The sequence below is a fragment of the Styela clava genome, chromosome 5, assembly GCF_964204865.1.
Source record: "Styela clava chromosome 5, kaStyClav1.hap1.2, whole genome shotgun sequence".
NCBI lineage: Eukaryota > Metazoa > Chordata > Ascidiacea > Stolidobranchia > Styelidae > Styela > Styela clava.
In genome coordinates this window covers 23,750,833-23,778,517 of record NC_135254.1, presented here as the reverse complement: position 1 = coordinate 23,778,517, position 27,685 = coordinate 23,750,833, and the positions used below count along the sequence as shown (strand labels likewise).

Genomic DNA, 27,685 nt, shown 5'->3' with positions numbered 1-27,685 from the left:
AAAGCGATTGAGAGGGCAGAGAAACAACCAAACGACGGGATTTCCCGCGGACCGGCGGTTGGGAACAACTGTTCTAGATTACTTAAATCGATTCCAGAATCCTATTCTATTTTTATAGTTACCTGTATTTAAATAATTATTATAAAATGCTAACTAGGTAGTAAAGTCGGATAATGTAAAAAACGGTGCAATAACAAGTCTTCGTCGCGAGGCAAGCGCAAGTTTGCTCAAACGAGAGAATACGCTCGTCGTTGATTAATAAATTAGAAACCTGAAATTTTTATTTAATACGAAAGACGAATTTGAAAAAGTCAACTATCGTTTCATAAATATCCGTATACCAGTGTCGGTAATAATAAAATTGATCACATAAAATTGGGACAGTTAATTTGCGAAGGTGATAAAAGAAAATCGAAGCTGACACAAAAGATAAAAATCAGAATAAAATTAATTTGAATTCACTCCATGATATTTGTCTTTAACATCTGTCGCCGGCCAGTACTGCCAGGAATATGAAAACCAAACTTCGATGTCCCATTCGGAAAAGAAGTGGATTCAATTGGTTGTTACGATAGGTTTAATTGTGTGAAAAAATATCGCAATTACGGGGTCATTACGTAATCAATTTGGCCGTAGTTACGGAATTGATTTTTGTCAGTTACGTGCAAGCCTAATGCTCATTTATCATATTGATTTCATTACAGTATTTGTAATTTTTTACATGCAACTCAACTCATCATTTACATTTATTATTCCCATAAATACTATATTTTGTAGTTTATTACTGTTGTGCTAATCTGCAATCGCAATACTGTATACGATCAGGGATATTCAGCAAATCTTAATATTTATTATCTGATCGAAACATTGGTTCCATCCAATAGTAGGCCTACATATACAATGAGCTCTGTAATAACATTTCATTATGGACTTTTCAAATGTGTATAATCTATCACTGTGACTGACTGCAGCAAATATTATAATTTATCTTCAACATATGTACACAAATACCAAACATGCATTCGTTTAGGATCACTTTTAAAATTTCGTTATCACGAAAATGCGGAATTCCAGAAAATGTAACCACTTACTGATAGTCATCTTTTTCTCTGAACTTATAAGTTTGGATTTAAGAAGAGCTGACAATGATGACGTCCTGAACGTTACTCTTCTTCATGTCTATACTGAAGTTCTTATTGCTTTATTTTTAATTTTCAATATGACTGTTTCATTTTAGTGGAAAAATAATAAATCTCCTTCACTAATGGCAACCTAACTTTCTAACTACCCGAAAGTTTCGAGAGCTTGATTTTCATACCAACAGACAGTATGTTGGGTTTTGTTAAAAAAGTATTTTTTTTTAAATCGCATGCACCTCAAAAACTAGCAAACGAACATTAGCATTAAGTTAACGTCACGTGGAAGGGCAACACATTTTTGCTATATTTTTTTGTATTGTGTTATAGAGTCTAGACTAAACGATAGATGAAAACTGAGATAAACTGCAAATTCCGAGCTTTATTCTTCAAGGGTGTGTTTTCAAATTTAAAAAATGCTATTAAGTTGCGTAACAGCTCCACAAAAATTACATTGAAAAGTTGGTATAAACGCTAAAAGCCTTTATAACATTGCATGGATATTTTTCTTATCGTTGCTAAACCAGAACGAATCAATATCAGTTTATTAGGACCTATTTAAAATAATTGGAACCTTAAAAGATAAATGCGATAAATATAAAGTAGTCAGTAATTATTTTTTAATTACGTGCCCCAAACGCAGTCCACTTGTTTTGTATATTTGTTCACTCCTATTTACGTCTTTCCAATTCTTTTGGTAGAGTGCTACCATGAAAAGTATTTTACAAGTTATTTCTGTAAGCGCAATTCACCACTCATTTCTAAACCAGAAAATGTCTATGAAAAATCAATTGAAAAAAACATAAGTTGGAAAAGTATAGTACGCTGGCAATTATATATAGTTTTATTTAGTCAGGAATTTTGTCGTAACCTACTTATATTTTATATTATAAAACCTTTGTATATCAAAATGTGCAAATTTATAAATTAATATTTTTAAACTATCTAGGAACTGTGAAGAAAAAAAATAAGCGAGAAAATATTATTAAAGGCACAACAGCGCCTGTTTAAGTTACGTTTATGTAACCAAAAATATAACTTTTCTTGCGTCATATATTGTGTAATATATCGACATTGGATAAATCGGTATTTTAATAAATAATTAACATGACACCAACATCACGCCACCCAGCATCTGTTTACACTGCAATCATCAGGATACAAAGTCCAAATATTTTATTTCTGCGATGAGTTACGATATTTGCGAAGTATATCGATCATTAGTTTCAGAAAATCTTACAAGATGGTGCAGATATTTCTGTTCAATAGTAATTTGAGAAAAATTCAATGGTTTGTATCGCTCTGAACGTGATTTTACAGCGAAATTTTAGGAAAGGCTGTGTTGTGTGTAAAATTTGGGGTGGTTTTTGATTAGATTAATAATTTATATAAAAAAATTCATTATTCAACTTCCTCATGTGTGTGATTAAAATATTATTTCATATTTAAAAGTTACTAAAATCCTATTTTTAAAGTAATCAATGACAAATTGAACTCATCGATTTGATTGTTATGTGAACTGATATAATTTTTTACATTTATATTTTTAGCTCATTAAGAACTAGTAAAGTGCTTAATCTAAATCAAAAATATTGACATCCTTCAACAACTTCACAAAGTTTTGAGTTGGTGGAAGCCATGAAAGCGACCTCGGCGATATTATTTTTGTTAATTTGTTCAGCGGTAAGAAACCTTTATACATTTGATCTTATTATTTTCTAGCATGAAAATCTGATGTGATGACAATTGTAAATCAGACGATTAAAAATACATTGACAGCCATATTATTGCCGAATAAAGTACTATATATTTTACGATAATTACGTTATTCATTTTACGTGATTATGAAGTTTAAACTCATTCAAAACAAATAGCATAAAGTTTTGTTATCATAGGAAAAGCTATAATTATGTAAAATTGATATACAGTATACTTAAACACGTATATAATTGTGAAGTCGAGCGTCGAGACCAAAAGACATTTTTCGAAGCATTTTGTTTAATGGCGATGTGCTTGTTATCTTTAACAATCATTTCTTACTGTAATAAAGATCAATAGAGCAAAATGTGATACGATTGAACCTGGTTGGTGCTCAATATACGGAGAATGTGGATACAATCCCACCATTGAAAACGCTGAATTCAGAGGTGAGTGAGAGTATTAAATAATATTTAGGCGTTCGTTTCCTGTCCTGGACGCTTCTAGCAATACTAAATTGGCTAATTCGTGACTTTATTTTATTAAATAATTTTTTGAAGTTGAGGAGACTAAATGGCCCGTTATTGAGCAAAAAAATGGTTCAAAAAATAAACGAACTCAAAAATTAAATTCAGCACTAGGATAGAAAACGTCTTCTATATGTTGTGCGCAGAGGCGTTATACACACGGTGAGCTTTTTACCAAATGATCAGACTTTAACACTTATTCAATGCCTATTATTATTATGAATGCCTATTATCGAAATATTCTGTCTCTATATCTAGATGTCTTAGGAGAGTTACATTCACACACAATCCAATCCACAATTACAATATGTATTTTTCTAATTTGTATGTAACTGAGTCTATGCTGTCAGAGAATATTTTCTTTTTTCGACATATATGTTCTATTTTTTCAATGTATTTTTGTTTTGTTTATCAGGAAGTGTGCCTTGCAAAAACAACAGCATATCAATGGAACATTACAAAGGTTCTGAATTTTTTGAGCTCTATTCTCGAACATGTCCGGATTTAGCTCCTCCCGACAGCGAATCAGCGTTTGCTTGTTGTTCATGGTCTCAACTGAATACACTTGCAGAACAACTTGTCGCTTCTGCTCTTCTCTTCGCAAGATGCCCGAGTTGCGTTGCTAACTTGTACAATCTTATCTGTCAGGTAAAAGCAATTAATTATTTGAATTCAAAATTGGCATATATATCTATTTAGATGAGAAGATTACGTGAAAAGTATGTAAATCTTAACGGTTGAATAAATGACTGGCAATTAAGATTAGTAACATGGATACAAAGCAAATTATACCGCATTGGTTCAAAATTCAAATTTATTGTCAAAAATAATTTTAATAATACCATCAAAAAGTTTTTCATTAGGTATTCCTATTGTAGATTTAGAAACGAGCGCTTTCATAAGTTTATACATAATTACGTTCAATAACACTGAAATCAAAATGTCCCATGTCCAAATATAATATTTGAACTGGGATATATGCTCCATATTTTTTACGTTTAGAATACATGCTCACCTAATCAATCAATGTTTGTAAACGTTACTCGTTCTATGGAAAATAATCAACCAACACCGATTGCTCTAGAATACACAGCACATCTCAGCAAAGATTTTGCAGATAGGGTCTTCAACTCCTGCAAAGATGTCGTCTTTCCACAAACCAATGGTAAAACAATAACGTTGCTCCATACAATAAATATATATATATGTATATATACTGGCAACGAAATAAATAAATGATTTGCCAATTTGACATAAATAATTTTTCAGATAGGGATGAAGAATATTTTTGTTGGCCGTATGTTTCATAAAAACTATTTCATTTTGAGTATTTAATGTTGAAAATTTGAGTACTGAGAGATTTTGTGTAGATGACAACGACCAGTGTGTTATCCAATATAATAAAAACATTTACTTTACCCTTTCGACGATGTTATGTAATACGTCAAATGAGATTTTATATTTCGAAAATACTGCCGATGCATAACGTTGGTTGTACTGACGCCATTTTGATAGAATGGCGATGTTGCGACCGACTTCACCTTTATTATGTGATTTATTAGTGAACCTAAATTTTAAACGTGATTATAATAATATTCCAAAACAGCAAATTTAAACATCAAATTATTACAGGAAAAGCAGTCGATCTAATGTGTAATGGATATAGCGGTCCCGAATGCACAACTCAGAGATGGTTGGATTACATGGGATCGACTAACAACGGAATCGCCCCTATGGATATAATATTCAAGTTGTATGACAATACAACCACTCCCCCCACACGTAGGTCGTAGGAGAGTATAAATATGATTATTTCCTAATATCAAAAACGTGGAAATTTGTTATTTTTGTTTTTCCAAACTCATATTTACAATTTTTTGCTAAAAAAATATGGCGTTATTCGTATTGATATCTCACAAAAAAATAAAACGCTGACTGGCAGTTTTTAATTTTCTTTTATGCTTATACAAAGTATAATAAAGGTTTTTTAGTTAGGCAAATACCTGACAATATTAAGTTGGAAATATAGTACAAAAATGATAATGAAGTGAAAGTTATATATTCGCATCATTGGTCATCATATTTAAAAGGAAGAATATTATTTATTATAGTCGAACACATTTTTATATCCATTCCGAAGCGAAAACACGGTGTAGTATTTATTTATTGAAATCAGGTGTGTAAACATGAATAATAATTCTAATGTATTTTCGTATACAGCGCCTTCTCCATTCGAAGCACACGAGGCAAAAACCTATGGCTGTACCGAAGCTCCGCCAGACGAAGAACCGTGCAGTTGTACAGATTGCCCAGCTACATGTCCTGTTGCACCACCCATCCAAACCACCCCCGCGCCTTTCCTGATAGGAGATATGGATGGTGTGCTATTTATTGTCATCATTGTATTCAGCATACTGGCATTAGCATTCTTTGCATTCATATGCACATGCTATTTCCGAAAAAGAAACAAGCCTCAACAAATTGATTTCAAGCAAGCTGAAATCGACGACTTATATTCAAAGGTAACACGTAAATCACGATTGCCTATGCCCTATACCGTCTTTCCTACCTACATCTGTACTATTGACTGATTTGTATTATTGTGAGCTAGAACACTGTTTGCATTGCGTGAATGAAAAAAAAACCTCTATGAATTCGACGAATTAGTCGGATGTATCGAATTATGAAATGTAACGACAGCATTATTTTGTACAACTTATTCCATATCCCAACCTTGCACAGATTGCGGATCAGGTTGGTCGAAAAATTCAAATGGACGACAAAGTCATTTTATATTTCCTTCAGTCCGTGTAATATCGCGCGTAATGGGAATTCGGCTTGGTTAAGTATCATGTATAAATATATATTTTTCTGACAAATACTAACTATGTTAAAATATTGGCTTCAATATTACGAAACATAAAATGAAATTTTGATAGCGGTATCTATATTCAGAAATGAAGCGTTACAATAACCATTATTATCGGGTAGGTACTAGGTTCCCTACCTTTTTTTTGCTTCGCGAGTCGCGACTCCTTTTGAATATTTTCTAACATAACGCGACCCTTTTAGCGATATTCACTAAACTTTTATTTAGAAAAGCACAAAATATATAGCATAGTCATATATGCATTTATTCGCAATCTAGTGTTTATATTCAATGTGACGTCTGTGCAGCCATCCTTAAAATTTGTGGTTGTGTGTTATTTGGACAAAGCCAGCCTCATGTCCCCATCTGCTTTCATTCTATTCTTTCCTTAGCTTTGATATGTATAAGGGTGGAAAATCCGCTTTCACAAAGGTATGTTATGCCAGGGGCTGCGGTATTAGAAATGCCAGTTTCGATATTTGTGGATATGATTTAGACATATCACAGCAAAATTGAGATAGTGGCTTCTCATGGTACACTGAATCGTTTTTAGGCTCGATAAATTTCTCTTGCGATTCTTCGGGAACGTCGGTTACAACCAAGCAAGTGGACGGTTTTATAACAACTGCTGGACAATATATTAAATATAGCAATATTTCTATCAGGACTGTAGGAAGTTATAGCATTTACTTTGAAATACGATCAATTCCCTTAATACAGAATTAAATCCAGAGCTTGGTATATATTTATACCATTCCAAATATTGGTAAAATTAGCGCTATCATCTTTTGTACACTCACGTATACTTAATTCAGCGTTTTCTTTAGATAAACGAAGAAATTGATGGACATGCTACAGTCCTACCTGGCCAAATTGGTTTGTTTGAAAAATGGGGAAAGCGAAGTCAAGACGTTATAATGGAAGGTTTCCAGTTTTGGGGACACTTCATTGCAAAACATCCGATTTCAACCATAGTTATCGCATTGCTTACTGTCCTTCTTCTGAGCGTTGGTATCAGTATGTTGATTCTTACAACAGACCCCATCCAATTATGGTCCTCCGAAGGATCAAAAATTCGTGGCGAAAAAGACTTCTTTGACGAAAATTTTGGAGCATTTTATCGCACGGAGCAAATTATCTTAAAATTACAGCCAGAATTAGAAAAAGATACGCAATCTTATACGTCTTATACATCAAGGTCTTACAACTTTTCCGCCATTTTAGCAAAGGAACGAATGCTAGAACTTTTGAAATTACAAAATGAGATACGATATCTAAAAGCTCCATTTCCAGAAGCCGAAGTTGACTTGGGACGAGATTACATTACGTTAAAGGTATAGTTTATGTAAACGTCATTTTTTAAAGTTTTTGTGAAGCCACCGTCACAGACACTCAATTTAAATAATTGTTTGTAGTTAGTTGGTGGTTAGTAGATGTAGTTAATTTTATCTGGTTTAATTTTAAAAAAAAACGGCGACCGAGAGAAAAATGTATATAAAAAAATGTCTACATTTATTAGCATTACTTTGTTTAAAATTGATAGATTACTTCACTTATGCGTTATGTATTTCAGGACATCTGCTTCAAACCTTTGGAGCCAGATAACAATAACTGTACAATAATGTCTATTCTTAACTACTGGCAAAATGATCCGAATGAAATGGATAAAATTGCTTACTTTTATGATGAATTAAGGGATATCAACTACACCATAGATTTTCACGACCATTTCCTGTACTGCGTACAGTGGGTATTCAATTATAGTATCTTTTTACTGAAAGTGTTGTTGTTTTCAATATATTACGTAGTCGCATAAATTGTGGTATTTTTTCACTCTTATAGACTACGGGGAATGGCCTGAAATTGAGGTTCGCTAACTTTTATAAAATACATTATATTCTTTCTCAATGTAAAACTGAAAATTAGACCAGTGTAGTTAGTAGAAATTGTACACGATACAATTCAATGTTGCTTTTCTTGAGTCACCTCCACTGTGTGCGATTTTGTGCTCGGAAAAACAAATGGATGGGTATACTTATCTCAAACTCCACTATTTCTTCAGAGCTCCGAATTCAATTCAGGATACCACGGAATTGAAGCAAAATTGCATGGGAGATTTTGGTGGACCTATTTTACCATATGTTGCTATGGGAGGATATGAGGTAATAAATATATTTGGTGAATGGCAGACTTGGTCACGAAGATTTGATCTTTGACTATTTTCTCTCAGGCTTTATCAAGGATCTACGTGATATCAATCTTAGTTTTGGTGTTCCGTGTTAAAAAAAATTTGTTGCGTCGAAATATAAATTGTGTTTGCATTATGTTTTCCAGAACGACGATTATCACTCTTCAATTGCACTTATATTTTCTTTTATGGTGAATAATTACCCCCGAGATACCATTAGATTCAAAATGGCGTTGGCATGGGAAAAAGAATTTTTGAAAATTATTCAAACTTGGAATAATACAAATTTTACAACTGCGTACTTTTCAGAAGTAAGTATACAATAAAATATGATTATTTGAAAACTTAGTTATCAGTTACTCCAATATGGAAAATTATCCACTAGAATCAAATATATATTTTAGAAACCATTTACAACTTATTTATTAGTCTGGTGTTTTGGTAAAGTGGTAAACTGGTGTTTTAGTAAAGACATTGCACAACTCTTTTTGTACTTCAAATTCATCTTATTTGTCACTTTATCAATCCCGAACGGCCACTGCTTACTGTAACTTACTTTCTCCCTAAATTTCAGAGATCCATTGAAGACGAACTTGTCAGATCAAGTCAGGCGGACTTGATAATATTTGCAGGGAGTTACGTTGCCATATTCTTGTACATCACCATTGGACTTGGTACCTACTCATCATTAGCCAGAATTCCGGTAGTTTATTTTTGGCTGGAGGATTTTTTGCATACAAATGACCGATATGCTACAGTATCTTTCTTAAACAGCAACTAGGTCTTGAACTGAAAGAATTATAGACAGAGCGAAAAACGGAATTAAAATTTTTGATTTAATTTTTATAAAAATAGTAATATATAGTCTTCTACAGTGAGCAGTAATAGTGTATAGACTGTAATATTTCGTCGATGTTGTTTCTGTTAAGCTGTTATATTTACTTCCAGTATTTTAATAAATAAGATATATGCCCTCGTTTAGGCGACGAACGTTTTGCAAGTCGTTGGGTAAAATATCGCGAGTGTGTAGATAGACCACGTAGCGTATTATAATTTTTTCTCTGCATTACGACACAAAAGTATCGCTGTTACTAGCTTGGCCGTTAAACTAGGCGTATTGAAATCAATGATGCATAACTAAATTACTGTTTAATTATTTTTACAGGTCGACTCAAAAATGACCCTCGGTTTTGCCGGTATATTGGTAATTTTAAGCAGTGTTTTTGCGAGTGTCGGCTTCTACGGATATATTGGAATTGCAACGTCTTTGATTGTAATTGAAGTCGTTCCATTTTTGGTACTTGCAATTGGAGCGGACAATGTTTTCATTCTAACACTGGAATTCCAGGTGCAGTAAAGTTCTTTTATAACAACGTAATACTACAACAAAAAACCTAGCTACGAATATTTTCAGTCAGATTTAAAATATATAATTTATTTATTGTACTCTAAATAGAACACTATACCTATTTCAGAGAGATGAACGAAAACCTGGTGAGACACTGGAAAGTCAAGTCGGTAGAGTTCTGGGAGAAGTAGGACCGAGTATGCTGCTCTGTTCCTTAACAGAATCCGTAGCATTTTTTCTTGGAGCTCTTTCTGACATGCCTGCTGTCCAGCAATTTGCATTATGTGCTGCATTGGCGATCTTGATCGACTTTGTACTACAGGTCACTGTTTTTGTAGCAGTGCTTACCTTGGATGCAAAAAGACAAGAGGTATTGTGTTAAATTGTCTATTTCACTGCAATGTTAGACAAAACACAATAAATTTTACCCTGATTTTGGTAAAATACTAAGCCTTACACAAAGACAAATCAATTTTTAAAATTGATGTTATGGTTTAATATTCAGCAATGTTTATCATAAACAAATTGAAATCATTTCAATTTAGATATATGAACTCGTCGAGTTTGCGAATAGAAAAATGGTTTGGCCCACTTGTAACATCTTCTAATCTGTATTCGAATGAGCAAAATATATATATGCAAACAAAGATTTAGTAACGCAATAACATGATATTTATTTGAGTAGTAAGATTAGTAACCAATAAATCAACAATCTTTATTTCAGAGTAACAGAGCAGATGTTTTATGTTGTGTAAAACTGAAAGGTGAATCAACGTCACCACAACGACTTGAACATGTTTTTGAAAAATATTACACCCCGACTTTGATGCTCGATATTGTGAGAGTACTTGTGGTAAGTCTTGATACACGATTATGCCAGATTAGACAAAATTTTGACAAACATTATTTATTTGGTTATTAGTACTTGAAGTCGAAGTATGTATGTTGCCGATGCCGGTTGAACATCTTGTGTTCGAACTATCTCATCCAGTGTGTAGTAAAATTAAGTAGCCTATTTCAAACTAAAGAGATTATTTTAGGCAATAGAATAAAAGCTCGCTAAATATTTTTTGCTTTTTTTGTATAGACTTGTGTAGAGCGGTATGAAAACAAGCAATACCGTATATATCTATACTATTCTATTACCAAAATTAATTCGCTAGCAAGATATCTGCTGTTTTTCACTTTAGATGTTGGCATTTTTCCTTCTATTCTTCTGGTGCATATTTGTTACATCTAACATAACTGTCGGACTTGATCAGGATCTGTCAGTTCCACTGGATTCATATATTTTAAACTATTTTGATTACATGGAAAAATATCTTTCAGTTGGTGTTCCAGTATATTTTGTAACGAGGGGTAAGTATACGTCCCTGAATTATGATTTCCCGCCGTGAAAATGGGACAAACTGGATAATGTTGATGGAATGATGTAATCATTTATTAGTATTATAACGATGTCACCATATCGTCATTCAAGTAGTTCTGCGTACTTGCAGACAGTCATGTCAATACAGAAGAGGTTAATTGCGCTCACGTATTATGTAAATATTACGCACTACTTTCCAAGAACCTAACGTATAATTTTCGAATGAGTAGAAGTGAAATATTTCGTTAGAGACATAGGATCAATATAAGGCCGTATATAAGCGCTTCTCCTTCAGTATTTTCGTCCAAAAATGCAATTTTGAATAATATGATGATTGAATACAGGGCCATTCAACTTTTCGAATCCAGACTCGGGACACTATGTTTGCAGTACGGCGGGATGTTATCCTTATTCGGCAGTGCAACAAATTTCATTTGCAGCACAAAATCCGGAATAGTAAGTTTTCAAATAGTCCCGTAAATTGATACTTGCTTAATTGAGATGAACTCAATTTTACTTAAATTTATAATTTTATTCTAGCTGGAAAATAGAGACACCATCTAATTCGTGGTATGATGATTATTCAGACTGGGTTTCTGGATTCGGACAAAAATCGTGTTGCAGGTGAACATATATTATTGCGTACTAATAAAATTATATTCACCCACTCTTATCATGAACATTTGTAAGAAAAAGATTTACCTTTGCTACTAATATCCTTTTTATTGATGCGCATACGTCATTTTCCAATGCCAATAGTGTGGAATTAAAAACAACAAAAAATCCGCTTTGTCTGATTTGTTATTGTGCAATATATATTCTGAATATTAGTTGTTGATCGAATTCGTAAATGGTATTGTCAGAAATATTCAGGGTATAATAATTGTGTTCAGGTATGAATCAGATGATCCTACAAACTTTTGTCCTGCCACCGAGAAAGTTATAGACTGCGAAGCTTGTTTGAGGAGAAACACCGAGCCAACGTCTGATGAATTTATGAATTATTTGCCTTGGTTTCTGAAAGATAATCCGGGAGTAGAATGCAATAAAGGGTGAGGATATGTAAAAAAAAATGGATTAATGGTTGTTATTAATATCAAGTTCTTTATGCGCTTACATTACAGTGCAATTACAATGTTATTATATGAATCATCTTCATTGGTTTCTAAAAGTTATTTTCAATATTTATGATATACCAGATATTATGATATACTTAATGGTAAGTATATATATACTTATACTTACTATTAGAGGTGAAATATTATCAAAATATTCACCGCCTTCCTGGACGTTATCACATGCTGTTTTTTCATGACCCAACATACCGAACCTCGTAGTTTTTCGTTTTTTTATTCATTTTGCCGGATGAAAGTCCAGTAGCAAAATAACAGTAACATATTGTATAAATTTATTCCAAACAATTAATTTTTACAGAGGGCATGCTGCATATGGTAATGCAGTTTCACTGGGCGAGAACGAAGACGGGGCCTCGGTTGTTGCGGGAAGTTACTTCTTCACATATCACAGTATTTGTATAAAGTCGACAGAATGTACAGATAATTTGAAAAGAGCTCGGGAGCTAGCAGATAATATAACAAAAACCTTGTATTACGCTGAAGATGTTCCAGAAGGATTCGAAGTTTATCCTTACGCGTGAGTTATAATCAATAAATATATGGTTAGTTTGCGACAAATATAAATACCATGATTTTAAAAAATTAAGCAGTCTCCCATTTTATTTATTTCGTTACCTTCGCCAGTCTATATGGTTTACGAGTGGGTTCCCGAGCCTTTTTCCCCGAGTCACAAAGTGTCTCACGCAAGATATTTTGCGCACTCTAACTGGTTAGCTATTTTCATATCGTAGAGAAGTAACCATACGATTTAGGTGCTCGCAGTATAAAAATGTAGGTATTATTTACACCTGAATTATTAGTGGTATCTGGAAATTGATTGGAATGAGAAGCGGCTAGATTATAATAGTATCTAACTGATTCGAAACTAAAATAATATTCATATGCATTCCACATACACTCCAGCTTCTTTGAAAGCTGCCCTAAACATGTAAAAGATATCACGTCAGTTGCAGTTGCCACACCACCATTGTTACGTGAATTAAACGTATGACCGGAATTATTGCATACCAGAAGTAGTTTCTATTATAAAAACCCGTTGTAGTACTCTAAATAAACTAAACTCTAAATAAACATGTGCGGATTTGGAAAAGTACGAAAGAAATATAAAATAATCTAGTCCGGAAAGTTCAAAGTCGACTCGATTTCAATTTGAAATTTTTTCAAAATTGTTCGCTCCGATGGATAAACGTTCCTCGATTTTTTGCTTCTGGATTGAATATTTTCCAACTCTGTTTTCGAATTCTAATTTTGAACTTTTTTTAATTTCCAGGATTTATTATGTATATTACGAGCAGTATTTAACAATGGTTGAAGACACAATATTTCAACTAGGCATGTGCCTGATTCCGACTTTCATATTCAACTTTGTTCTGTTGGGATTTGATTTTTATTCTGGATTAATAACTACCGTCACTATTTTGATGATTGTAGTCGATACAGCTGGAATATGTTCATTGTGGGGAGTAGATTTGAACGCTGTGTCTCTTATTAATCTTGTAGCGGTAAGTTACACAATATAATTTATAATATGATTACTGACATATAAATGATACGACAACTGCAACTTTATTTACAATCACGTTACATATCATGTCCTATTTGTTTGCATAATATGGCCATTCCAAATTCCAATGAAGAATAAAATTGCACTGCAGTATCCAATATTGCACTTTTCATTTTCAGGCCATTGGTCTATCGATTGAGTTTACGAGTCACGTGGTTCGGGCGTTTTCATTGAGCACAAAGAAAGGTAGAAAAAGAAGGGTAATTGATGCAATGAAGACGATGGGCCCAGCTGTAAGTTGTCGATGCTTTCGAATAATTGCATTGATACCAAACACGACGAAATAGAATATGTGATTAGTGTGACATAACTGTTTGGGCATTCATGTACATTGCGAAGGTACTTAGATGAATAATTTTATATTTTTTCCAAAATAGGTATTTGCCGGTGTCGCCCTGACAAATCTACCAGGAATTGCAGTTCTCGCTTTTGCAAAAGCACAACTGATTCAAATATTTTTCTTCCGAATGTGTCTTATTATTACACTACTGGGCATGGCGCATGGGCTGATATTTTTACCGGTTTTCCTGAGCTATTTTGGTAAGTTTATTTATCATAAGTGATACAGATATCATAGGATTAGTATATGATTAGTAATCTTCACTCTTGCTACAGCATCCTCCTTGCATTACATGTATACGGATCTACAAAATCATAGAAGAGGGTGAAATAGTTAGTCCTGTAGAAACGCAATCGAAAGCCTTAAATTTATTATACCTTAATTTGGTTACGATGCACTAATATGTTAGCAAAATTACTTAAAAATTGTACTCTGTCATATTGCTGAAAACAAGAATATTGAAACGAATTATTTTTTTTACAAACACACTCCAGGTCCACCTGTCAACAAAGCTATTCTATATGATAAACAACAAAAAATCAAAAGCAAAGTTGACATCCCACAGAAGTTCATCAATCCTGGTTTTGAGGAAGATGAAAAGATTCCACCAACGAAAGTTGTTGATGGTCCCAATATATCACCCATGAGAGAAGAAACAATAACATCACTTTAAAATTTATTTTACCGACTATATTTGAGATTATATTTCGGTCAATCGCCACTGTTTTCTATGAGTTTGTTGACTGTCCCCACTAGGTCCAAACTTAGTTTCCTTTTTATAGAAAACCATAATTTGAAGTCATCACGTGAATATAGTTACTATTGTACATATTTATATCATTATTGCAATTGTTAATTCTCGTTTGTAATGTAGACAAAGCGTGGACGCAGACAATCCTTGAAGTGTTTTCCGCAGTTGCTTTATTTCTACTGACGTAAGGTTCTTCTAATTGTGTGGTTATGTAATTTCTCATCAAACGTAAATTATGCTTTGAATACAACGGAACAAGAATTTTCCTCTGGAACACTGTACTTAATATGTTTCTCATATGCTAGAAGTTCTGCAGCTGCGAATGCAATCCGGTAGTATTTGGCATATTTACATTAGTTTGTCGACCCTGAAAACGAGCAGAAGGAATCAGTTTTACTGAATTTTGTAGAATTAACATTTATTGGAAATGAGACTATTTCTTGTCGTTAATCAATTTTCAATATTTCCAACTATATACAAAGTATTGCATCTAATATATATACTAATGTAATCCGAACTATCCATTTGTCAAATGTGCAAATATATGTATTATGTTATGAGTTTTAGCGGAAATCTGTTTGTATATACTATAAGACATAACCGTTAATTTTTAACATAGTTCCTACGCTGAATACTCTTTTTGAGGTTATGATGCTTGAGCTATTTTTTTCTACGAATTCTTTACTGTTTTCGTTTGTAAGATTAAACGCTCATAAAATAAAACTAGTGTATTACTTTCATTACCCAATTGTATGTATAAAGTAATACTGCAAAATGTAATAGTTGTATAAGCTGGCAGACTACTGCACCGAGATTGTCTCCTAAAATAGATAGCTGGAGATAAAATTGACCCTCCATGCACCTATAATTATTCTTTTACATCATTAAGTAGTTTAAATTTTTAAATTTTGTGATTATGTATGTAGCCTATTGGAATATCCTCTGGGTCTTTACCTACGTATGGGTGGCAAAGAATGGTATGCCGATAGTTTGCAGTCAATGATTCTGAGTCCTCAACGCGACAATATGTTTTATTAATAATCTCATCACATGGTGGGGCTACTCTCTGTCTCACCAGCGGTTCCCAAAGTGTGCGAAAACATCTCCGTGTGGGCGTTTGCGATAACTTGGTGGGCGCTGATGGCGATTTGGGGGAGGGGCTGCTGGCTGTCGAACTGGGCGATTGGGGGGCGCTGACATCAATGCGGAAATTCACAAGAATAGTGATGTTTTATGTCATTTACTCCCATGTTGTGGGTCAAACTAATGGTAGTTTGCTTGTGATTTCGGTGTCGGAAATTTCTCGCTTAACGTAAAATAGGTATTATGACATTTTAAAATCCCTATTGTTTTATAATAATACTAGTCTAGCGCATACGGCATTCGCTTCCTTCGCCATACACTGCACGTTTCGTTGTACTGTTTTAAATAACAGCTTCATTTTACTATCGGGTTCTATAGTGTTCTGAAGCGGCAGTGTAAGTACAACATCCTTCATGTTATAATTATTGTTTTGTTAAGAGCAACACGTGAGATCTGGGCATCTGATTGAACTGACGCACGCCAGATAGAACCATCTCCATGTTGCGACTTAACAGATTCATTTATATTTCTTGAATCATTGAATAATAAGGCTACATAAGTAATACATAAATTGGCAAACGGCAAAGATATAGCCTATTGTTGAATCATGTTGTGTCTGAAATTGTTTAATGTCGGTTTATCATTTGTGTGTTAATTTCAAAATATCGAATACAGTGACTGAAGCAGCATATTTAACTGACTTATATCAAAAACTGTATTATACATCGTGGTCTCCAAAAAACGGAGCCATCAATCTCGATTACTCCTACGAAAATGGAGTGAATTATTCATTTTTGTCTACACTTGAACATGTGTTTGTGTATGTTTGTACCCAAAATTGTCGGAAGATCTAGGACGTTTTGCACAAAAATTATGTTGTTCCTAGAATATGTTCCAAATGCCCCCGTCGATATTGAAGAAAGAATTGCATTATTTTTGCAACATTGTCAATCACTCTTCTTTGGGTATTCCTCTATTTTATTTCTGCAATCGCAGCCTTGAGTTCACTACTCATTTGAGGATTGTCCTGACACAAATGTCCCTTGAACACCCTACGTATCAAAATCTGAGAGGTTTCAATCCGATAATTGGGGTTCCTACTGGATGTCATTGCTGACTTTTCTCTCAGGAAAGCAGGCGTCTGATTTCATGTATGGGGCGTCGCCTCGTAATGCTGGAACCCTTTTTTTATTGCTCTTGCCAGCTCATTCTTGGTAGAGCGTGTATTCAGTGCAGTGACCGCACTTTTACATATCAAGAGAGATTCCCTCGACAGTGTCAGACGAGGAGACTCAAGACGGTTCTTGACTGAAATGAAGCCAGATATTATCAAGCTAGCGGCATTTCACTAGGCTCAACCTTCACAATATACTACTGATAAATGGAGAATAAAGTTGCTTTGACTTTTTTGTCAGGGGGGCGTTTACTAGTTAAAATGTCATCCGAGGGGGCGCTGACAGAAAAGAGTTTGGAAAACACTGGTCTACACTAATACGATTGGAGAGACGAAAGCGACTGAGAACGAACTACGAGACCTTTATGACGGTTCGACGAGTAGATCTGGCTACCATTATCAATATCCCGAATACTACCTCTAATACCGTACCCACCGAATGCTTGTAGATATATATCGCAGTGATATGTCTGCTATTAGAATGAAGCCATAATTCAATTCCAAAGTATATACAGGTCGTTTCGGCCATTGTTCAAGAACTCGATCGCTCCTACCAGTCTGTATGAACACCAATATTTTCAATTTCCAATCTCAGGGATGCCCTTTTTCGACTATAGATGCCAACTTTCAATATAGAATACAGTAAAACAGCAAAGATATTCAACATAGTTTATTCAGATGATAATCATAATAATCAATGAGAATCACAAATCACGCAATCAATCGTTTTGTTCCATATAATTTAGTACATGATGTTATATTGTCTCGCGTACATATTTTCATAAGATATCGCCAATATTTCTAAAATAAAAAAGGCGCAATTGATCTGTATAAAATTAAAGAATATGCAATGTTGAGTAATATTATGTTAAGCCACAATTCCAAACTGTGATGTAACTATCAGACATTTTATACTAAAACAACGATGGGACTGTTATAATAAGGCTGTTCCAAAACAACAAAATAGGCATCTAGGCAGCAACAACAATTAAAAAGTGGAAAAATATATTGGGAAAACTAGTGAGAAGGTCCAGATCAGTGAAATCAATAGTCCGTAATTATGAATGATATAATCAATGAAATACTGAACATCTAGTAAAATACGAACAATAAAAGTAGTGGCTAAAATTTACAACAGTGGTCATGTGGCAGTGATTATTTTCAACAATGTCTTTCCAAAACTTAGTTGGACTCATCCAAAAACTTCCCAACCTCGACACTACCGACTCCAGAAGTACTGACAAATGGTGAAGTCATAGCAGAGCCACTGTGGAATGCTCGAGCATATTTCATGTCTTCAATGCTACGTCTGCTTCTTATCCTGCAATCAGAAACATGAGGGAAAAAAAGATTAAACATTGGATAATAAACAAACATTAACTCTTGTGTTTATTGAATTGGGGAAATTAAAACATCCAGCACTATACTTATTTAGATATAAACCCACCCCATTGTTTTCTTATGTGACTCCAGACTTCATAAAAATAACAAAATTTTACATACGTGTTTCCTTTAACTTGGCCAGCATCTTTTATAACTGAAATAGGTCCAATTGAAATCAGATGATTCAACTTGTTGTGATTATCTCGCCTCTTCCTCACAGGTTCACAGTTCTGTATATGATAATATCATTATTTTTATGAAATAACAATGAGAAAACCTAACGCAGTAATTCTTGAGTGCACAATCATACCCATGATTGATATTAAACGCAGTATGAACCGTATGAAGGATATTAAATGGTGAGACAGAGATCATCAGCACAACATGTCAACCTTCAAAAACATGAATTGATGCCATTTTGTCACGCGGTGTCAAATAATCAAGAAAAATGAAAAAGATATGTAGTGATTATTTATAATTCAAATTTCCAACTAGCCTATCTGTGAATTGAAACAAGATACTATTCATACCGGTGTGCATTCAGTAGTGTCGTGAACACATACTACAACTTGACAGTGGAGATACATTGTCGTGTTATCAGGGTGATCAGCAAATACAAACGATTCAAAAGAATACAAGTCTTCATTGTTTATTCCATTCTTTGCCATTGTAACATCCTCACCAGAAGGGCATCTAGAAAAGTAGAAGAAATCACATGCCAGCTCAATCTATTAATGACTTTTAGCGTTAGCATTAGGTATGCCAGATATACGTTTTTACATTGAGCACAATGGTTTCAATTTACAATTTTAAATCCCTATGATTGTTTACTTACATAATGCAAGGCTCAGCAATGTGGAGCATCGTGCTAAGCGTAAGGAATACGCTCGCCATCGCACATCTGATTATCCTGCATGGGTTTGCTGGTTTGAATCCTGTAGGGGAGAATTATGTGCGAGAGGATGGCTGGAGTCCTCGTCGCTGTAGAGTGGTTCACGTAACCACTGGTCGGTTATGGCTTCCTCCGTTGAATTAATGCACCTGGAACAAATATTGGCTGACTGATTCTATGCCTGTCATGTGCTGCCAACCAGACAAGAGGCCATGGTTCGCCATATGATAAGCCATCTAATCGACATTACTCTCCCCCGGAATAAATATGTACCGTAAATCCTATTCTATCCTAAAGTTGTACAATCGAATGAAAGAAAGAGTGTGATGCCAAAATAATCTAAATTTTTGCATACCCGCCAGAAATAAGATCATAATGGTCTTCATCATCAGGATCACTTGATGCAGTTGCAAAACAACTATCCATGTATAAGATTACATCACTAACACCATTTGCCAACACAGCAACATATATAGGATCAGGTACCTGTAATACCAATTAATTTATTTTGTGTACCCCAATTGCTCTATGAGGAATGATTTTGGGAACTCGTTCATGCAAAAATTAGAGAGTTATTATATATCAATGAAAGAGTAGTACGGTATGTTATTTGCGGATTTCTCACATATTTATGTATGGATACTTATATTTGAGTGATATTAAAACACTCAACTACATTGTGATTCAAGTGGAATTTTATTTGAAATGACCCAGTTGCGGAAAAATCACATAATCAACACTCACATGAACTTCAATAGGTGCTTGAGCAGGCATAAGATATTGAGAATCTTCCCAAATTCCCATCACTATTTCATAACTACCTTCAGATTCAATATCAAATGTGATTTTACTGAAACATGAATGTGTAGTGCATTAATGGAGGCTAACATGTTAATTTTGTAAATGATTTTGATCATTGAATAATAGATTTATAACATCAAATGAAAACATACTCATTTAATGAAATCATCTTGAAAAAAAAAAATGAAAGGATAGCCAGACGTTTATTTGTTTTCCAATATCCAATTTTTGCAACATCAAAGAGCAAACAGTAGTAAGTGATGAAGATGAAGCAATGAAATGCCATGAACATCTTATATAACAAAGATTCAGCAAATGTTCTATTTCGAAATTCAGACAAAATGTTTTAAATATCAAATACATACTTTATGAAAGGATGAAGAGCAGTATCCAGTGTTTTCCATAATGTACGAACATAATTACATGTGAATTGAACTTCAAGAGGACGATCACGTATTATCATTCCATCACTTGTTGCTCGTGATCCACGAATCATATTTCTATATATAATATGAGTTGCATTTTCCTGCAAAAATGTTTATATACACTTAGTTATGTCCCAAATTTAAAAAAATACAATCTTCTTGAATATGGTTGCATTCAGGATGCATGGCACGAGATAGGTGCTAATGATTGGTCAGTTAGATCAGTGGTGACCAACCATATTTTCAAGGAATTTTGTAATTTTTGGGCAACTCAGTTTTGAGTCGCGGACCATAGGTTGGGAAACATTGACTTAAATGAGTCTACAGTAGTGAAATACATCTCTCAACATATATTATTACATTGGAATATCAAAAAAGACAATATAATATACCATCAGAGCGAAACCCTTTATTAAATTTTTCCCTATGATTAAACAAACTGAGTAGGGCGACTATAACAACTTAATTTTTTCAAACAACTTGTTATGGCCAGTTTTGGAGAAAAAAATCAATAAAATATTTAGTAAGAAAATATAGCGGTGATATATTGTATATACTATTCACAAACAGATTGCAAACAACAGATAAAGTACAGGTTATGTATCAAAACAATTTTTCGTTAAAAGAATATAAAATAAGATATATCTTGATAAATTTTGCTTACCACAACATCTGCATTACAATCAGTGAAATTTTCAGCAATACTAAAACTATATGCAACGCCATTTGTGGTTGCTGATACTTCTCCACGACAAGTATTGCAATCATGTGATAGATCAAGGCGTTGGATTTCATTATCGAATGAAGAAGGTTGATAAAAGATATGATCAACGGGACCATCTCCAAAAATGAATAAATTGTTCAGATAGAATCCAATTGAATTCAAACCACATTTGTCCAATCTGAAATTAGTTATTTGCGAGTGAAATAGGAATTTTTTCTTTGTACCGATCAATTCAAAGTTTGCACAATACCCACAGATTTTGACATTATCATACCCAAACCCTAGATACATAATCCAAGAAAATATTTTGCTTTTCTCACACTAACCTAAGTTCCATATGGCCTGGCATGCAATATATTTCAGGATTGAGTAATTCTTCTAAGTTATCTGGATCATTTTCATCAAAACCAAAATTTTCTTTGCACATGCACTCAAATGCAACACATTCAGAATGCGGACCACAAGATATGAGATCTGAACATTGTTCATCTTCACCTAAATAAAATGTTTTCGTCTTAAAAGAATTCTTGATATCCATTCAATAATAAATTTTAGAGCACAGCTCTGACAATATACATTTTTTCTTTCAAGGGAAAACAAAATGAACAATTGAAAAATTGTCATAATGGCGATGTTGAATTTTTTGAATATAAATTTCTTGATATATGCAAATATGCATGTTGGTTATAGCTTTGTCATAGACTAAGAAACAGTAGCACCTTTTTTACACATGTTAAATGATTTAGTGCTCTCTACAAAATGAAGGTGTGAATATATAAATGAACAATTCAGTTATATTCAATTTATTTTATAATTGAATAGGAGGTAATAGCTTATTACCAAGGTTTAATGTTATTTTTGGTATGTGTATCAGTAGTTTTTCTATGACTATGACAAATCTCGAAATTATTAAATTACCTTCACAATTAAACAAACACAATGATGAACAATTTCCTTCATAAACATATTCTTTATCAAACTTATCTTCACCTTCTTCATCTGTGCAATTAGTTGCAGTGCGAGGAGTTCGCAGCTGTAAATTTATATATCACTAGTAGTTTAGACAAAAAATGAGGTTTATATGAGAATGCATAGTTTTATCAAACAAATAATTTCTTCTCCACTTTTTACCACTCGAAATGTTAATTCCAGCTAAGTAAACCCACATGCTATTGATGGCATGGCAAATGCATTGCAAGTCTCAAACCTCGTTTTTGAATATACTTAACCAGGCTAAGTACAGATGTAACTGCAATGCTCGATACGAGGGTGTTTCAATAAATTAATTACTTATACAACATATATAAAAAATAGACAGATGAACGAAAAATGAATAAAAATTGACTTATTTTAAATTTGTTCCTAAAAAATACATCATTTTACATAAAATTGTAAATGTTGCACGCATTTTCCCATTTTCAATGTAATATAACCCTATATTTTGACTGTTGAAGATAAAATTGTAAAATATTGATTCATACACAATATAATGTAATAAAGAAAACTTTTAATCATCTTTGATACTTTCCGAATTTTCTACTTTACTTTTGCAGTTTCTTAGTAGTCATAATCAGGGCCAGGCTAAGTTTACATCAATGCAAATACATATTGGGTGGTGAGGTGTATGCAGTTGTTCAGGGTATTTCAAAACAGTAAAATTCAGACCATTCTGATCAGGTATTCACACATATATAAACATCCACACTTCTGTTCATAAAATGTGAAAAGTTCCATGTGAAAATTGAAACTTACTGTGATAGAATTTGAGGCCACAGCAAAAGCAGGCGGATCTGTTTCCGGAGTCGAGATAAAGAATTCAAGTTGATAATTTCCTTCGATATCAATTCCGAGGTCTAAAAACGAATTTCAAAGTTCAATCAAATTTAATATGAGAAGAAGCAGAAAAAAAAAAAAAAAGTCAAACCAACAATATATTAATCCTGAAGATCCTAGTGATACTTTATCACCACATGCGATAATTGTGAATAATTCTGTGCATTCATGCACATTAAAGATAGTCTTTTGATAGCGCAAGTAATTTCTAAATTTGTTGTTGAATCACTCGGTTGATATTGGTACAGCAGCAAAATTGACTTACTTTATCTCATTCCACATACCAGAGGAAATAATACCAATAACAAAAATTTAATTAATGGTTATAGTTTTATACAAGTAAAATTTGCACATGCAAAATTGATATTGATATTGTTTCAAAATCTTGAGAGTTGTCGCTAGAGAAATTATTATAACAACCACAAGACATGATATGTTACATAAAGTATGCATTCCTTTCTTAGAAAGAAAGAGTTTACCGTAAGCATATAGGTTTTTTCTTTTAATTTTCTAGCATATAACATAAGCATATAGCATAAGATTGAAACTTATTACAATTATTTGACCCTTAAGATGATCATCAAAGGGGAGTAGAACAGAGTATTTTCGAAGTTTAAAATATCAAGTAGAGACCATTGAAATATACTACAAGCATTGCTATGAATCCTCATATTTTATTGAAATGCTGTTCATAAAAATTCCCAACAAGTTAATTAAAACAGTGAATAAAAATAGGAAAAGTAGATACAAAGTTCAATAAATCATAAACCTTCAAATTCAGCATAACTTCCCATAAATGAAGCTGTTGTTTCACCAATCAAGTTTGCTCCATTGGAAATGCCACTATAAAATCGAGCTGTCACAATCCATGGATTTACTTCCGTACCCAAAAGTGGCACTACATTTCCATTTGCATCCAAGAATTTGAGCTGTGAAGAAAAAATTTGTCACATGAAGTACCTCATTCGCACCCTCACATGATATTCTGGCACAAAGTACATAATTTTGTGGTAGCATAACTCAGCTCCTCAGAGGATCCGAAATACCGGATGGAAAAAAGGCATTTTTTTTCTTGGGAGTTGAAACTTCAAACCGTGATAAAAAATAGAAATATTCGCTAAATCCTTTACTATTACCGCTTCGTGGTTGGCAAACAATAGCTTAATATTTCTGTAGCAGTTTCGTGATCTAACTCAAAATACTTTGGTAGATGGAAGGGATAATATGTCTTCTATTACCACCCAAAAAACACCGAAATTTGAATAAATTTCAAAAACACTCCCTCGTTCCGCTGCAAATAAAATTCCCATCGTAAACGAAAGCGAGATTTACCGTCGCTTATGTTAATCTCGAAGAAGACTTCTTATCAATAAAAAACCTGGAAAAACTAGACCAACAGTTTGCGACCGATTGCTAAATAAAACAGTGGAGTACATCAACGTACCCGCCGCAATCTAGCGACTTTTGTCGTTGGTACGTATACGTGCCCACCGCACGGTAAGGGTTAAAGAAATCCATAAACTATTCCAATAACCAATAATAGTATTTCAAGATAAAATTTCTTTGTAAAATTCCCGGATCTTCGCTTATTTATAATATTTTCCTATATTTCCTTTATGAACAAACAAAACTCACCGACAGTCAGTGAAATCACATTTAATGGGCCCTGGTAGAAAAGCCTGCTTCATATAAATACGAAATCGCGAAGGGGATGGGAGTGCGCAACGCTTTTTGAACCAAGGAAAAATAATCTTTATCTACAGAAACCCGAATTTTCAGAATTAAGCTTTATAATCTTTATCAAAACTTTATTAACTTTAAACTTTATTATTCAATCTTACTTTTTTCAGTAAAAGTAGAAGATATGAGTTGTTTGAAAGGTTCACGAATCACAAAATTTTGCAACGCCCTAGCGAAATTGAAATGACACGCTATGAGAACCACGGGACTAGGTCAAAAAAATTGCGCTATCGCCTAAGTCTTTTTTCAGAATTCAGGCTTGGTCTAATTTTCGGGGAAACGCGTTTGAATCATCGCGCTTGCATAACAATGAATATTCTATTCGTAAGATTTGCTAAGTGCGCCTCGAAAATTAGGATATTTATGTTAAATATTAACTAATATATGATTGCATATTTCACATATTTTATTTATTCTGAATGTATTATTTTTTCTCATCATTGCAAATGATGTGTTTATGATTCAAATTCATTTTACCATTCTATGTTGTTCACTTTCTATAACGTACCGTCTATTGTTGTGTAACAAAAGAGCTGCATTTTGTACGCTGCAGTTTATTCATTTGCTGAACCGAGATTATCGAACATGAGTGATTTTTTAGCATTTTAAAGAAAACCAGGCAGGGATAAGAAACAAAAGTTAACCTTTTGCCTTTATTCATTAGGCCTACATGTTTATAAACCTCAAAAGGCATAAAGTACACATTAACGAGGACAAAATTGTGTTTTATTTGGAGGCAGCGTATTTTTCGTGTAGGTGCGCCACGAGTTTTGTCCCAGATAATTTGGCGTCGCACAAACCGCTGCCGTATGCTAAATTTGATCAATAAGAGTGCGTAACAATTCCAGATAAGAACCATGCCGTCGGTGGCCTGTGGCCAGACATCATAATTCATCATTTAGGTCTGCATAAACAAACATTGAGCCACGGCTGAACTTGCTATGCAGCAAAAAGCATTCACACCCATTACACTGAATAATTGAGTAATGTTAATCTGAGTAAATATGTGCTTTTTTTGTTATTGAGTAGGCCTACTAAAAGTTGAGAATTAGCTGCGTCAATAAAATATTAAAAATGCATATTACTGTTTAGCATTATTAACGTGAACGAGGGCCGCGAAAAATTTTAATATATTAAAAGGGGCCGCGAGCTCAAAAGTTTGGGAAGCCCTGCTCTATAGCATTGTTTTTGTTCGAACTTCGTTATTTTTGATTAACTATTTTTGATTTTACAAAAATGTTACTTTTTAACAGCATCGATGAACACCAACACTTACAACATTTTGTAATATTTGCACTATATCACCTTAGGCTGATTTCTGAAAGGTTCGCCTGCTCTCATCAGATTTGGTCCAGGCTGAGTTACTATTTGCATTTCAGTTGGGACAATAGGCTCTACTGGTATCAATGTTCCACCAGTTTCTTCAAGAATCTCAACAATATCCTAACAACATAAAATATACTTTTTAATAATTTTAATGATTTTAAATTGTAAGAACAGTTTGTTCAGTTTTCTAAAATTCAAATTGAAAATGTTTGAAAATGTACTAATCATTAAGAAACATGTTTCATTATGATAGTCAAAAATAAATGACAGGATTTTCATATTTATCCCAAAGAAAAGAAGGCCGACAAAACAGCTGAGGGAATATAGTAAACCATAGCCTCTCATATGGTTACCAGTTCGTTTTCAATGTGGGAAAAATTAACCAGCATCTAGCATTCATTTGCACATATTTATCCCAGATAGGATTTGAATCTGAAAACCAGCATAGGGTGTAATGGCAAGGCTGTTCCCAACACTTAGCTTGATGCGCTGAATACAAGCAAATCCTGAGATTAAAACACCATCACACATAAACTAGTTATTTACGCTAGGTATAAATAAAGTTTATGGGGGCAACGGTATTTAATCTGTTTTTTTCACTATTCACGAAAGACAATATTTACAAAACATCAAGCTTTTTTATGATAAATAAATATTTTTTCTCACAGCCCATTTCTCTGAAGTTGGTGGGGGCAATGGTTCAAATATGGCAGTCTCTGTCATTTCAGCACCCAGTGCTTCTGATAAGTTTCCCAATTGTATGGCATTGGCAATCTTTGCAGTAACCTATAAGGGGAAAAACAAACACATGTTAGAAATGGCAAAGATAGGATAGGATAGAAGGATAGGATAGAATTTACATATTTATCCCGGGGGAGAGGAAAGCCGATAAGACGGCTTATTCATATGGCGAACCACAGCCTCTCGTCCGGTTACCATTCCAAGTCGGGTATGGGATTAGTTTTTACTGTATTGTTTGTTTTCGGAAGCATGGACTTGGTGGTGGAGGAAGCCGTAACCGACCAGCGGTTACGTGAACCACCCAACGACGGCGAGGAGTCCAGCAATCCTCTCGCACATAACCATCCCTGCATGGGATTCGAACCTGCGAACCCACGCAGAGTAATTAGAGGTGCGGTGGCGAGCGTATTCCTAACGCTTAGCCCGTTGAGCCACACCGCCGCGCCGCGTGGTTTTAGACAACCCAACATGAGATTTTGTGAAACAAATGCTTGCTAATATTATCAAAATAGAAATTGAATTCAAGTTGCAATACAATAAGATTTCAAATGCATAGATTTTGATTCCTAGATAAAACCATGTCAGAAATAATCACAATACAGGCTGAATGAAAAATGTATAGGAAAATACTTAAGGT

The 27,685-nt window shown here is 33.8% G+C and overlaps 2 protein-coding genes across 2 annotated transcripts in view; one reads left to right on the top strand and one right to left on the bottom strand.

Moving 5' to 3' along the window:
• The first annotated feature begins 2,681 nt into the window (after window positions 1–2,681).
• On the top strand, window positions 2,682–15,723 carry LOC144423031 (NPC1-like intracellular cholesterol transporter 1). Its single transcript, XM_078113193.1, has 23 exons — window positions 2,682–2,819; window positions 3,187–3,283; window positions 3,777–4,009; window positions 4,364–4,526; window positions 4,994–5,143; window positions 5,582–5,883; window positions 7,058–7,564; window positions 7,804–7,976; window positions 8,293–8,392; window positions 8,565–8,729; window positions 8,993–9,121; window positions 9,584–9,766; window positions 9,894–10,136; window positions 10,491–10,619; window positions 10,957–11,125; window positions 11,480–11,591; window positions 11,676–11,759; window positions 12,029–12,187; window positions 12,570–12,788; window positions 13,542–13,773; window positions 13,955–14,068; window positions 14,213–14,375; window positions 14,670–15,723. The coding sequence occupies exons 1-23, from the start codon at window positions 2,775–2,777 to the stop codon at window positions 14,846–14,848; spliced, it is 4,050 nt and encodes a 1,349-aa protein (XP_077969319.1). The 5' UTR covers window positions 2,682–2,774; the 3' UTR covers window positions 14,849–15,723.
• Window positions 15,724–17,840: 2,117 nt separating this feature from the next.
• Window positions 17,841–27,685, bottom strand: part of LOC120344728 (fibrocystin-L-like) — a 69,602-nt gene continuing 59,757 nt past the window's right edge. Inside the window, exons 91-103 of the mRNA XM_078112583.1 lie at window positions 26,974–27,093; window positions 26,287–26,424; window positions 24,011–24,170; window positions 23,161–23,261; window positions 22,327–22,441; window positions 21,735–21,903; window positions 21,349–21,586; window positions 20,625–20,785; window positions 20,203–20,308; window positions 19,814–19,944; window positions 19,097–19,259; window positions 18,687–18,796; window positions 17,841–18,504 (exon numbers count right to left, since the gene is read on the bottom strand). Coding sequence (XP_077968709.1) covers window positions 18,366–18,504; window positions 18,687–18,796; window positions 19,097–19,259; window positions 19,814–19,944; window positions 20,203–20,308; window positions 20,625–20,785; window positions 21,349–21,586; window positions 21,735–21,903; window positions 22,327–22,441; window positions 23,161–23,261; window positions 24,011–24,170; window positions 26,287–26,424; window positions 26,974–27,093 — 1,851 coding nt within the window. The 3' untranslated portion in view covers window positions 17,841–18,365. The remainder of the gene's footprint in view (window positions 18,505–18,686; window positions 18,797–19,096; window positions 19,260–19,813; window positions 19,945–20,202; window positions 20,309–20,624; window positions 20,786–21,348; window positions 21,587–21,734; window positions 21,904–22,326; window positions 22,442–23,160; window positions 23,262–24,010; window positions 24,171–26,286; window positions 26,425–26,973; window positions 27,094–27,685) is intronic.

What these genes read in the sequence shown, in the direction of transcription:
- LOC144423031 (XM_078113193.1), top strand. Translation starts at nt 2,775, where the DNA reads ATGAAAGCGACCTCGGCGATATTATTTTTGTTAATTTGTTCAGCG. An exon ending in TTGCTATGGGAGGATATGAG is followed by an intron (nt 8,393 to 8,564) that starts GTAATAAATATA and finishes TATGTTTTCCAG; the next exon opens with AACGACGATTATCACTCTTC. An exon ending in CTCTTATTAATCTTGTAGCG is followed by an intron (nt 13,774 to 13,954) that starts GTAAGTTACACA and finishes TTTCATTTTCAG; the next exon opens with GCCATTGGTCTATCGATTGA.